At 38.9% G+C, this 15059-nt stretch overlaps 1 protein-coding gene across 2 annotated transcripts in view; it reads left to right on the plus strand.

Moving 5' to 3' along the window:
- Positions 1 to 15059, plus strand: part of LOC138712005 (histone H3.v1-like) — a 107222-nt gene that overhangs the window by 44104 nt on the left and 48059 nt on the right. The window contains exons 5-7 of one of the 2 annotated variants that reach the window (XM_069843373.1): positions 1556 to 1609; positions 5619 to 5703; positions 11106 to 11291. In XM_069843373.1, the coding sequence (XP_069699474.1) occupies positions 1556 to 1609; positions 5619 to 5703; positions 11106 to 11291 (325 nt within the window). The remainder of the gene's footprint in view (positions 1 to 1555; positions 1610 to 5618; positions 5704 to 11105; positions 11292 to 15059) is intronic. The other variant, XM_069843374.1, reaches the window with a different exon arrangement.

Consider the following 15059-nt stretch of genomic DNA (forward strand, 5'->3'; position numbering starts at 1 on the left):
AAAGAAAGAGAATTTAATATCCAATACAATGGCCAACACCTTCCTAGGACTTATGAATCCAGATATCTTGGAGTTATTTTCGATAGTAAGTTAACATGGAGCAACCATTTGAAATACATCTCTGAAAAAGCTCGTAAAAGATTCTCCCTTCTAAAAAGACTAGCAGGAAAGAAATGGGGATGCTCTAGGAATACTTTGAACACTACATACAAAATGTTTATACAGCCAGTGCTGACATACTGCGGAGAAATTTTAATTACTTCACCTTTCATAAACGACATAGAATATGTTCAAAACCAAGCTCTCAGACTCATTACTGGTGGAATCAAAACAACTCCAATAGATTCTATTAGATTCCTCATTAATATTAACAGCATCAAAATGACAATAGAAGAAAAAGCACTGATTCAATATGAAAAACTTATCAGATTACCAGGAAATAATTGGCATTCATACAGTCTGTAGATTGAAAACTCAAAAAAGTTTCATATCCATTGTTCAAGAATTAAAACAGAAAATCAATATCCCGAATTTAAAAGAAAACTTACAAATTAAACCAAACCCTTTAACTCTATTAAATATAGAATATAATCTAAATTTAACAGAATAAATATTGAAATCAGAAGTAAACACTGAAATACTGAAACAATTGTCTTTAGAGACAATTAATATTAGGTATCCTCCACAAAACTGGCTTCATTTATACACCGACGGATCCTTGATCTCCAGAGAACAAGGTGCCGGTGCAGGTGTTACGTGCTGTCTCTTCTCACTTTATAGATCTCTTGGATATGGAACAACAAGTTTTGATGGTGAAATCATTGCAATAAGTGAAAGTCTCAGGAATCTTCTATGCCACATCAATAAATTTAGGAATGCAGTTATATTGTCAGACTCCAAAGCAGCTATTCTATCAATAGTCTCTAAACACACACCTTCATCTCAAACAGCAGAAATAACTAAAATACTCTCTCAATTAATATCACTCAATAAAAGAATTGTATTCCAATGGATACCATCCCATTGTGGAATCCTGGGAAACGAGAATGCGGATGCTTTAGCAAAGAAGGGCAGCACTGCTACTTACAGACCTGTTACTAAATCTCCGTATTACTCTGTGAAATGATTTATTAAATCTACATACTTAGACTAGAACAAACAAAATTTGATAACACAATCCCAAGGGAAAAAATGGAACTCTCTGCATCAAAATCCACAGTTAATTCCCGATTTACCACGAAAATCGTCTGTAGCTGCATTTAGATTGGCAACAGGCCATGATTGTTTGGCCAAACACCTACATAGAATTGGAATATATCAGTCCCCTAACTACCCATTGTGCAACTCAAACCAAGAAATGGATTCGGAACACCTCAAAATCTGTGCTTCAGTGGCTGGTCATGATAATATCTTTGAAAAATATTGGAGTGCAAGAGGTCAAATGACTCTATTGTCAAATGCCTGGCATTAGAAAACAACAACAAACAACAACAACAACATTTGAATGGAAATCGTATTATGTAGTAATTGTTTGTTTTTGTGTGTGTTGTTATAGAGAATGTCAGCACCCAGGTCATCTTCTCCTATGCGTAGACAAGTGTCACAAGAGGTAAAAATAATATAATTTATATATACTTCATTAGGGTGTCTACTGGTAACCAAAGTAACTAAAAATTTAAGCAGTTAGTAACTGAAATAATGAAATGTAACGAATTTAAAAGACTTGAATCATTGTGGGTAACAAAATTGTGCTTATTATTCTGCTTCATTTATTTAATTTTGGTGCCACTGCCTGAGCTGCTATGGTGGTATTCAGCAATTATATATTTATATTATGTGAGTCTAGTACAGTCTAGAAGGCTGGGAGAGAAGATGGCTGCGCGTCCATTGAACTGAATGTCAGAGAATTTAAAAAAACAAGGCTGATAACAGATCTTAAGATGACTGAAATGTGATTCATGTTTTTTTCATTGTGCTTGTGAGTAATTATTAAGCCTTGGTAACTAAAAAATAACTAATATTTGCTTCACATTTTCGGTAGGCACCACTGAATATATCATGGTCCACTTATAGTGATAATGATACATCAGAACACAATGATAATACCATTACAAGCCCCCAGAGTAGCTCAGGCAGCAGCACAATAAATAACCAAGTAAATACCATTACATTTGCAGGGGCAAAGCCAATAGTAGGTTGAATTTTTGTGTTTTTGGTTATGGCTGGGATATCGATGTTGTTTAGGTAAAATGGTTTAACCCTCATTTTAAATGTGACTTTCTTTTGCTGTAATTAGTGTAATTAGTTAAAATTTAATTATAAAATATGAAGATATGTTTTTTAACAATTATGTTTACATCCTTTCATATAAAGTAACTAATAATAATGTGCTATAATTTAATTATAGCTGTTTCTGAAATGTTTTTCTTTTGTGGGATAAGCCCTTTTACCTGAACACCGTCGAAATGTTCCTTGTAACGTAGAATAACTCTTCTCGGGTTCTCAGCCAGGTGAGTTGGAGATTAGCTTCCAAGCTTTCGACGGCTAGCTCTGTCATCTTCTTCGGGGACGAAGTGATGTGGGACCACATCTAGTCGGTATATATGCAAAAGTAGGACTTCCCGCTGCGGGCCAATCAGGAGCTAGTTCCCAGTCCCGACCGCCAGGCGCATTCTGGTTGGTGGACACGTCCGCAAGTTCGAACAGCTGCATAAGAAGAGGGCCAGTGCACTTTGTTCTCTGGCCTTTCTACAGAGGTGCCGGGACCAGGACACCATCCCCCGATTTGCTGTGATTCGACACCATGTCAATTCACTGGCAGCTTGGAGAATCTTCAGATGCACGAGCCTGGCGCTCGTAAGAGAACAGATACACCACACTAGGAGAGTACTGGACACTATCGCCCGCGAGCTTCTAGACATCCACCTCCAGTTGACTTCCGTGCTTCATCCGCAGGATTGGGAGTGGATTGACAGTTCCACCACGGCACAAGAGCAACTTTACAGGAGAAAGGCGACCACTAGGCAAAGTGACAAATTTAATAGACTGTCTGTTGCCAACCAAGTCACACCACCTTTGGATTCTGACCGCGTGGTGGTCAACCTGACTGGCAAGACATTGGACCCGAACCAGGTATCGGTTCTAGCAAAAGGACTTAACTTTGCCCTAGCACCCAAGATACCTCCTGTAAAGGAAATCATAAGCGGGGTGGAACAAGCTATCCACAAACTCCCGACCGACACTGCGGAAGAGATTCGCAGGGACGTCTGCGGGGCCCTCATAAGGGCCGGTAGAGCCACACCCAACATCACAAAGGCAGAACACCAGGCACTCCGCTCGTTACGAGAGGATGAAAGTATTGTGGTGCTACCGGCAGATAAAGGAAATGCTTCGGTCGTCATGGAGTCCAATACATACCATGAGAAGATCCTGGGACTACTAGCGGATCCATCATACAAGACACTCAGCCGCGATCCCACGAGCTCCATAGAAAGGCGCACAACAGCCTTACTAAAGAAGGCCAATCTGCCAGCCGAAGTGACGAAGTCCTTGACTCCACATTCCACGAGACCACCTAGACTCTACGGGTTGCCGAAAATTCACAAGAAGGAGGTTCCCCTGAGACCTATTGTCAGCGCCATAGGTTCTCCCACCTATCGGCTGGCCAAATACCTCACCAGTCTTCTGAATCCTCTTGTGGGAAAATGCAGCCACCATGTGAAGAATTCAGCAGAGTTCATCAAGACTCTACAGAGCATCAGAACAAATCCATCTGATATTCTGGTGAGTTTTGATGTTGTATCCCTCTTCACTAGAGTCCCACTCAAGGAAACGTTGGAGTTATTGAGACCTCACTTCCCGCCTGAGGTAATTGGACTCTTTAACCATACGCTCAGCTCCACCTACTTCATGTACAAAGGGCAGTACTATGAGCAATCCGACGGTGTAGCCATGGGCTCACCTCTGTCACCTGCCATAGCCAATTTGTACATGGAAGACTTCGAGCACAGAGCCCTGGAGAACGCGCCCCTGAAACCAGCTCACTTCTACCGCTATGTAGATGACACTTTGGTCGTCTGGCCTCATGGAGAAGAAAAACTTCAGGAGTTCCAAGAATACCTGAACAATATCCACCCGAACATCCAGTTCACGAAAGAGGTGGAAAAAGACGGATGTCTCCCCTTCTTAGACATTCTCATCTCCAGGAAGTCAGATGGCACACTGGGTCACAGAGTATACAGGAAACTGACTCATACCGATCTATATCTGAATGGACACAGCCACCACCATCCGGCACAGAAACGAACAGTCCTGTCGACTCTTCTACACAGGGCGAGAGGGATTTCGGACAAAGAGAGTCTCCCTTCTGAGATCTGTCACCTACGTAAGACGTTCCTACAGAACAACTTCGGCAACAGAGAAATCGGCTTGGCCCTCAGAAGGGCCTTTTCGGACAAACCACCTGCCGAGGAACAAGAGGAGACAAAGGGCATGGCATATATCCCGTTCTACGGCCCCATCTCGGGCAAAATTAGCAGAATGCTAAGAAAACACGGGATTAAAACCATCCATAAGCCGCCCACAAAGATCCAGAACTTGCTGAGACCAGTTAAGGACGACCTTGGTCTCAGGACACCTGGTGTCTACAGAATACCTTGTGAGTGTGGGAAATGCTACATTGGGCAGACGGGACGAACTATTATGGAACGCTGCAAGGAACACCAACGCAGCATAAGACTATATTATCCTGATAAGTCTGCAGTAGCCCAACACAGCCTAGAAACTGGCCACAAGATAGATTTCAGCGCCACCACCATCTTGGACAAGACATCAGGTTACTGGGACTTAGTCATCAAGGAAGCCATCGAAATCCAGCTAGATGGCAATAATTTCAACAGAGACGGGGGTCTACAGCTGAGTACAGCATGGAAACCTGCCATCAATACGCTTAGACCACCAGCATACGGCAGACAGTCGGGACCAGCAAGTAGCTCCTGATTGGCTGACGTGTCCACCAACCAGAATGCGCCTGGCGGTCGGGACTGGGAACTAGCTCCTGATTGGCCCGCAGCGGGAAGCCCTACTTTTGCATATATACCGGCTAGACGTGGTCCCACATCACTTCGTCCCTGAAGAAGATGGCAGAGCTAGCCGTCTAAAGCTTGGAAGCTAATCTCCAACTCACCTGGCTGAGAACCCAAGAAGAGTTATTCTACATCAAACGCCGGGAAAGCCTCAAGTCATACATTCCTTGTAACGTGTTTGAAATGTGCAGAAACCAGAAACTTGACACTCTAGAGCAATATGAAATTTACAAACACAAATTACAATGTGCCAATAGTGGCCTGGGTGAGCTATGGCCCATATATTACAAACCCTACAGTCCACATGTTAGTGCAGCTATGTAAACTTATGGCGTACCAACTTTCCCATATTTCCAAAATCCATACTATCTTATATATTATAGATGCATCTTAAACTAAAATGTTGTATCTTGCCTATATAGCAGCAACATTGTTAGTTTGAACATTCATGTCATTGAAATAAGTAACATTTCTGGGTATTAGAAAATATTGTCAGAATGCAGATTCTCAGATTTGTTAATTATTGTGTTGTAGGCAGCAACTGAAACTGTATTGTCATCTAGATTTGATAATTTGGAGAGAATGCTGCCTGGATCCTCACAGATGCTGGATGATATAGGTAACGAAAATTATACTGCAATAAAAATTGATGTTAGAAAAATTTTGGTTGTTTAAAGTATTCTAGATTTTATCTGGAGGAGTTTTAGAAGCCGAAACATTATAGACATGTTATGTTAGCATATTATCACACCTATTTTTGAAAAAGATGTCCTTTCAAACTTGAAGGAATAAGGAAGTTAACAGTTTTGAGGTATAAGTACTTCCAAAGAAGTCTTTCGGGATTATTTTAATATTCTACACCTGGAATCTTTTAAATGGTTTCTGTGAAGTCTTCTACGCCAGTTTTCCTTGTCAATAATAACTGGTTTCTATTATAACAGTTTCTGGCACATAATGGACTGACAGCTCGATGTAGACAGTGGTTGAGATATGTTGCGTGTATTGTTTCTTCAGTATAGTCCAGCGAAGTATTTTCTGGCTGTTTAGTGTTGTCGAGCTTTTTGTAGTGTAAGAGATTTTCTTGATTGAGTAGTGATCCACAGTCCTTGACAAATGGTACAATCTGATGATGTGGCTTAGTTAACTCTGTAGAGATGCTTCAAAGACAATTTTTTTTGTAAACATGTAGGAGGATTCTACCTCAGTTTCTCTAGACATGTGTACATCTGTATGGTTCTACATCTCTTGATATGGTTTGTCTTGTTTTTATTTCTGGTAGATGTGTGTTGTTTCCTGGAAAAAAATCTTTTAATGTTGGTTAACAGTTATATGTTTGCTGAGTTCAGTTTCTTTGGTGGGTAGAGCTTGACATCTTGCAGTTGCTTTCCTTGTTTGCCAGTTCGTCTGTTTTTCATGTTAGGTTCCTATCTCTTGTACAGTTTTTGATGTTTTATTATTAATGACTGTCCCTATTGCTGCGTTGAAGTCACATAATATTATTATATTGCAAAGGGTAGTGAAGTTCATTCCATCTATCACCTCTCCTACCTAATTCCCAACCTCACCTTCACGTGGTGCAACCTGTTCCTAAACAGACGAGGCTCTGGGGACCGAGTCACAGCGGTATAACTGTCCCAACACATATGGAGGAAATGCCATATAAACGCCTGTCCAGAAGGCTATTAAGGTAGCAGCCCTACCACTGGACTACTGTGCGACAGGCTTGTAACCTATCCACAGGAACTCCATATTACATTCAAGTCTCATAATATTAACAGCCGGACTGCAGAATCTGTTGACGACTATGGCATGAATAGGACTATGATTCCAACCCACTTAGCTTTTATTGATTTCATAAAAGCTTTTGTTAGAGTTGATAGAAATAAACTTTTAGAGATTTTATGCTATGATAATGTGCCAAACCAAATCATTCTCTCCATTTATAATTTATATCAACAAAATGAAATTGCCATAAGAACTGAACGCGGAACTACTAGCTGGACTTCCATCAACCAAGGTGTTAGACAAGGGTGCGGTCTTTCCCCTCTGTTGTTTATTATATATATGAACCATATTTTATACATTTGGAGGCAAAGTCATCATGCTGGAATTCAGATTAATCGAAACACAGTTCTCGATACACTAATGTTTGCCGACGATCAGGTTATTATCGCTAAAACAGAGGATGCTTTACAAAGAGCCATTTATAATTTGCAAATAATCGCCTCTGATTTCAATATGGAAATCTCAAAAGAGAAAACAAAAGTCATGGCATTTTCGGGAGAGAACCCAATTCCAAGTAAGATCATGATAAATAATACTTTAATTGAACGTGTTAACTCATTTAACTATTTAGGTTATAACCTCTCTTACATCACTGATGAAGATATGTCAAACAAAATATCTAAATTTATAAAAATCACTGGCGTCATTAATGCCGTCTTCAAATCCTCCCATGTTCAGAAACATACAAGGCTAAAGGTATATAAAACACTAGCTCGACCGGTCCTCACTTACGGTAGCGAGGCATGGACAATCAGAAAAGCTGATGAGCAAAGGCTGACGACAGTGGAAATGAGGTTCATGAGACGAACAGCGAGATGCTCTTTGCTGGAACACCGTAAAAATGTGGACATATTGCAGGAACTCAAAATGGATCCTATAGTTAATTTTGTTCAACAATATCGACTTCAGTGGAAAAAACATGTCGAAAGGATGGATCGCACTAGATGGCCTAAACAGATTCTTACTTATGTACCAAGAGGAAAGAGGAAATTGGGAAGACCACGAAAGCGCTGGCATGAGACCGTAACAGATCCTGTAGGGTCTAATACGTGAGGGATATGATGATATTGCTTTTTATTGTTGTCTGTATATTATAGTTTTTCAGGCAACTCTGTTGCATTAAATTGCCTGTCAAAGTTGTTTTACATTGTAATCTAGAGTGGTGTATTGTGCAATGTGTACAGAATAATCTGCTTCTTTTTTATTACTAAGTAGGTTCTGTATGTACAATTATTTTGTTCTGAATATCTGTCTTGGGAGAAACAAGCGTTGAGTGACTTCCGCCGATTTGGAATAGACACTGACGCACTTGAACTGCCAACATGGAAAACAAAAAATCACTACCTCTTCAAGAGCACCACACTCAATCGCTTTCACCTTCATCTTGACAAGGATAATAAAAGCATAAACTAACCTAACCTAACCTGTCACTAAAATCCTAAACTAACCTAATCTAACGTCACAGATTCGCTTACATAAGGCATAACAAAAGCCTAAACTATCCTAACCTAACCTGTCACAGTTTCGTATATGCAAAGCATAAAGAAAGGCTAAACTATCCTAACCTAACCTGTCACAGATTTGCCTATACAAGATATAACAAAACCCTAAACTACCGTAACCTAACCTGTCACAGATAAGTACGTAAGACATAATAAAAGTCTAAACTAACCTAACCTGTCATAACACTCCATTTTCTTACCTCTACACACTTCCATGAGGTATGAAAATGGCTGAATTTCTATCCCGCTGGAACATTGCAAACTAGCGTGAAACGTTCGTATTGTCTCGTAAGTTATGTTGGTACGACATGTAAGACGGCTGAAGATACATATCACAATAGGAAAATAAGTCACTCAACACTCAATTAACCCTGTCTTGGACTGTACTTGGTACTCTATGGTGTAACTCTCTCTTCTGGTATGTTCTGTTTGTTAGTATGCCATATTAGTTGTTTTTCTTCTTCAAAGTATAATTATCTATGTTTGTAGATGTTATTTCTGTTGCTGTATTGACTTGTGGTAGATTTTATTCAACGTATCTTTGTTTTCATGTCTTCATATTAAGTTTGTTGGAATAGATTTTGTAATAAAGACTGCGTTATAATTTTTGGTGTCATTGTGACAACTTCCGTTACTGATCTGAGAGCAATTGACCATTCTATTTTGAGTTTGGTTTTGTTATAATTGTTCATCGTAAACGGAATAATGGCATCAGTTTTGGTGAAGTGCGGACGTTAGCATTTCCTCGAATCCCCCATGCCCTCGAATAATATGCGCACCCTATTTTTGAAAGGCCAATAGAAAAAACTTTCAACAAATATATTCACGACAAATTAAAAACAATGAAACACAAATTCAGTTCAGCTAACAACAAATAATTAAATTCTATCCTGGAGCAGGACTCATTTCAAACCCATCCTATGTGCAAGTACTTCACGCATGTCAGTTGTCTTGCTTAATCGGCCGTTTACACGATATCCTGCAACATTAATAGCACTTGTCACAATTTTCATGTTCCTCCTCTTTTTTTATAATTTAAGTTTTTCGTTGCAGGTTGTTTAGTCAACTGTCCAAAGACAGGTTTGAATCTCATAAGTGACACCAATAAAAAATCATTCATGAGGCAACTAAGCCAGAAGATAATGGGGTAGAGTGGTCAATTTCTTTCCCCTTCTATTGCATACATCGCTGACTAGTAACATATTACACTAGTCAGACTTGCTGCAAGCAAGGTATCGCAATCAGATTGTCAGCTCTTGCAGATAATGTTCTTTCCATTTCATGATACTACAGTTTGGCAAGTAATCTTTTGCGTAACTAGTGAACTATTTATTAAGAAAATGGAAATCGTCTTACCTGAATCAAATCAGTTGCTCAAAATGTCCTCCATTATGTTCTATACATATAGTGCAGTTACATATAATGTTCTGGTACTCACACCAGAACTATTTCTCACCAATATTGCGCATTAGCCGTGTACAACGTTTCTTATCGAGAATGTTCGAACCTGTTTCTCGCCACTTATTAAATAATTTAACAATACAATGTTTCGATGATTGTGTAGTCTCTGGAAATTTCCACTGAAGTATAAACATAATTCGTACAACTTCTTCTTCAGATACATTTCAACAAGGAACGTGGGTTGCTGTACCGTGTATTCAGTCATGTTTAAAAAATACGTATTTCTCAATAGAGTTCAGACAGCTAACTAACTGAGAGTGGCAATATAAAGTGGTAGCATTGTGCTGATAAGAAAAACCTACACATTGTGTCCAGGGTCGATCTTAAAGCAAACCTAAGTCGCCATCATTCTTACCAAGCTGCGAGATTACTGTATGGCAATTATTGTATTGAGTTTTCCCAACCTCATATATAGAGTGTCCCAGAAAATCATACATTACTGCAACATTGTGTATAGAACGTAATGGAGGACTTTTGAGCAACTGCTCCGAAATTCAGGTAAAATTCTCTCCGTTTTCGTAAATAATTAATTTATTAGTTAAGGGAAATATCACTTGCCAGACTGTTAGTGCCAAGAGACAGCAGGAGTGCCAATCCCTGAGTTTTGACTTTTTTTCTGTAGGACTCAATGCTCGTGCAATTGGATAGTTGCCATTTGCTGTCGTATATTGTAGTACAGTGAGGAGCATTTATCGCGATAGAAGGTAGGTGGTACCAGTTCCCACCAAGCTATGGCTTGGTTACCTTGAGTCATGTGCCCGTATCTCCAGCACTGATACAAATCTTACAATAAGAGTTGTAGAATTTATACTTACCGAGCTCACATTTGTTGCTCAAAATATCCCCCTTTCACTTTCACAAAGATGCCCACTTCTCTATTCGTGACTTTGTGCAAATACCACAGCGCTGAAAATTGGATTTTTATTCAGTTCATTAGCCCAGTAAGTCGTATAATAACACTATCAGCTTATCATAATTTGAGAAGTTGTCAAACAGCTGTTTATAATTGAAAATGTTGATTGTTGGTAACAACAGAGACTTACATAGATAGCAAAGATGTGATGTAATGTGCCCACGCGTGTGTGTGTGCCTATGCCTCGTACTAGTGCCTTGCTGCTCCTCAGCCAGGTAACAGGCCGCTACCTTGGATCTCGATAAATGCTCCTCTCTGTAGTACATGACCAGTTGGGCAGTCATGCTTCCAATGGCCATCTTAATATGATGTAATTATACAGAGATTGTTTTTTTTTCTTTATATGATTAAAACCACCAGAATTTGCACCCGACCTCTCTGACATCGACATAGATCCAAATGTTCAACGTCATCGGTCACCAGCGTGGTCTCCTCACAGGTTTCATACATCAACACCAAAGGCAGCGTCGGTCAAACGACCACAACGATCACCACCATGGCCTCTTACATTTGATTCACTTCAGTATGAAATGCTGGATGATATAGGTATAAAGATAATACATAGTTATTAAAATATATAGCTACTGCATATGCGTCCTGGGGAAATGACACTGCACTGGCCCTTAATTGCGTTATGCATTCTTCCCTGCTCTACCCCTTGAGTTCTTCCTCCATTTATTTATTTCACTATTTTTTTCTTTCTTCATTTTTCCTTTCTCTGTTTTTTCATTTCTCTGTTTTCTTTTTTGGGGTTTCCTTTCTATTTCCATTTCTTCATTTTTCTCTTTCCTCTTCTCTTTTCTTGTCACCTTTTTTCTCTATTTCTTCTTTTCTTTTTCATTTCCCTTTCTTGATTTCTCTATTTATTTTCCTTTTTGGTGTTTCCTTCCTTTCTAAAATCCTTGATTAGTCTATTTCTCCTTTTCTCTTTTCATTTTCCCTTTGAGTAAGTTGTGCATATAGAAATTCTTTCGAATTTTTAGTCCCATTGATTTGCATATCTTGAATCATTGTTAGTGCCACATCAATATGTACAGATATCTTGAATAACGTTATTAATGGTGGTAGACCTACACCCTTGTAGTATATCCTTTGTCTTAGAAATTCTTCTGAAAGGTTTAATTCTAATGTTAGTCTCCATTTCATTGTTAAAATATATCTTAATAAAACGAATTTTTTATCTGTCAGCTGTCTGCTTAGTCCAATGCTTGCCATAGTAACTTTTTGGCCCACTGTAATATGTCATTTCTGAATCATAGAATAAATTAATATATTATGTTATAAATTAATATATGTTGTTGCATATTGCACTTGTGCAGTGGCGGCTCGCAACCTCAAAAGTTGGTGAAGCTCTTTTATTAAGGAACATGATGTACGACTTACCTGTTTTTTGTAGATTAAGTTGATTCGTTTGTTTCTACGCATGGAGAATTTGTCAATGATGTCGTCATGAAATGGCTGCTTCTCAATCAGATCATGTGGCAAGTCCTTGTGAATGGAGATGCACGCCAATGATGTTAATCTCCCTTGTGCCATTGAATTGCGAAGATTTCTCTTTATGCGGTTGAGTGCACAAAAAACACAAAAACTTCGCTCCACTGCAGCGCTTGTTGACTATAATGTCACAATAAGGGAAAAGAGCCTATAGGTTTCTTCAATAAGTCTTTGCTTTATCTTACAAGTTTTAGTGCTTGTATCAGGGGAAATGTTCTGGTACTCATGATCTGCACAGAGAAGCTCTAGTTCTGTTTTCAAACGACTTACTTTGAACAAATTTGGGAAAGTCTTTTGTAGAGTGGCAAGAGTATTAGAAGGAAAAATATTAGAATATTGAAAAAATGTTTAAGTATTGGCAAAAGAGCAAAACTGAAGCTGTTCAATATCTTGATATCTAGTGTTAACTTGCATAAAAATGACGTCAAGTATTTAAAAAATAATTGTTTGTATTTCTGAAAAAGTTCACCTTCTGACAGCTTAACATATTTCCGCCCTGAAAATTCACCCCTTTCTTTAACCTTTTCAAAAAAACTGACAAAATGTTAATCTGTTTTCACAAAATCCATCCGAGTTCCATGCCAATTTTTTTTATTCCAACTAACAAACAGGGTCAACAAAACAATTTTTCCAAATAAGAACTACTGCACAGCCACTGATATTCACTGTACCACGCACTTTTGAAATGTTTGTTGTAAGATCATGCATCTTTCCTTTTCAATTTTTTTGCCGATATATTAATAACAAGTGTTGGTTTCCCCGTTAACAATTTTTTTTATTTTATTCGGTTATTTAACGACGCTGTATCAACTACGAGGTTATTTAGCGTCAATGAGATTGGTGATAGCGAGATGGTATTTGGCGAGATGAGGCCGAGAATTCGCCACAGATTACCTGACTTTCACCTTAGAGTTGGGGAAAACCTCGAAAAAGCCTAACCAGGTAATCAGCCCAAGCGGGGATCGAACCCGCGCCCGAGCCCAACTTCAGACCGGCAGGCAAGTACCTTAACCGACTGAGCCACGCCGGTGGTTTCCCCGCTAATAATACATCTCTTTCATCACCTTCTGTCCATCGCGAAAATGGTGTCTGTAACACGCTACACACTATATCGTTTATAGGATACATTCCTCGTTGTTAATAAAAATATTTGAGTCATCACTTTTAAAAACAATTATAAAACTATCACTAAAAAATAAATAACTGCTTAGTTAATTTAATCTTCTATTATATCTTTTTAGCAACAAGACATAACACAGTCACTCTATTCACACGTCTCACCAACTGAAATTCACAGGTATAAAGAAGTGTGAACACTGTAAAAGACAAGGAATTTTATCTCATTGTATTCGCTTGCCGTTATTTTCCTTTCAAAAGAGCCAAGCCAGGAGGCTTTAAGGTGTTTGCAGCTACAAGAGAAATGTTTTGTTAGCGATTCAAGTACCCTCACAAACAGGCTCTATAGAAATCTTACAAGGGTTCGTTGCCATGGTTACCCATAAACAAATCTGCAAATTGAGAAGCTCTACCACTGAAAGAGGGATATAGCTGCAATTGTCACCCTTTCCGACTCTGCGGCAAGACTATGGGACTGGTGTTCCATAATGCAGAATACCTAAGTGCAGAACATATCACAACGCAGAACGTAAAAGACAAAATTGAAGTGAAATAAAATAAAATATTAAAATACTTGTAAATAAGTGAAGTTGCGCTTAGTAAACAGGTGAAGTGCCGCTTCATGAGCTTCACCTGGAAAACTGCCCCTGCACTTCTGTAGGATTCGTGTTAACTATAAGTATATTATTCATTATTGAACAAACTATATTATACTCACTTTGCTCCTCGTTTCCTTTGAAATGTTTTTATACATTTTTTTTTTTTTTTTTCAAATTTTTTAGCATTTTTATGGTACCGGTAACCTTTGTAATATTATCCTTGTTTAATTTTCACATTTATGTTTACCTCCCTTTTCTAGGAATTTGTACCAAGCAACCTGTTTTCATTTCTCGTGAAGTGTTCTGGCCATGTAGATTTAGTTGATTAATTTTGTTATCAATACAGAAATTGTCTTACTACCATATTTAATTAATTCCATATTAATATTTCCGCCTCCGGGAGATTGTTCCTCTCTGACCTCCCAACTAACACTCTATATGCATTTCTGGATTCGCCCATACATGCTACATGCCCTGCCCATCTCAAACATCTGGATTTAATGTTCCTAATTATGTCAGGTGAAGAATACAATGCGTGCAGTTCTGCATTATGTAACTTTCATTCTCCTGTAACTTCATCTCTCTTATCCCCAAATATTTTCCTAAGCACCTTATTCTCAAACACTCTTAACCTCTTTTCCTCTCTCAAAGTGAGAGTCCAAGTTACACAACCATACAGAACAACCAGTAATATAACTGAATAATTTCGAGGTAAAAATTGTTCTGGGGCCGGGTATCGAACCCGGGACCTTTGGTTAAACGTACCAACGGGTAGAGTTCCCGGGTAGCTCAGTTGGGAGAGCGTTGGTACGTTTAACCAAAGGTCCCGGGTTCAATACCCGGCCCCAGAACAATTTTTCCCTCGAAATTATTCAAATTAACTTTACAGGGAGTTATACCTGAAAGCTTGATTTGCATAATACACGTCACTGTACAGTTACCCTTAAAAGGAATGAGATGACTCTTGGTCGTCGGAAGTTAAAGTTCTACAGCGCGGTTCACTCGATATCGACGTAACGATACATAACATGAGAAATACAGCAAGAATTGTTACGAGGACCACAACAAGGACAAGGACCAAAATAAGAATCACGAAGAAGACAGC

The sequence above is a fragment of the Periplaneta americana genome, chromosome 13, assembly GCF_040183065.1.
Source record: "Periplaneta americana isolate PAMFEO1 chromosome 13, P.americana_PAMFEO1_priV1, whole genome shotgun sequence".
Classification (NCBI taxonomy): Eukaryota; Metazoa; Arthropoda; class Insecta; order Blattodea; family Blattidae; genus Periplaneta; species Periplaneta americana.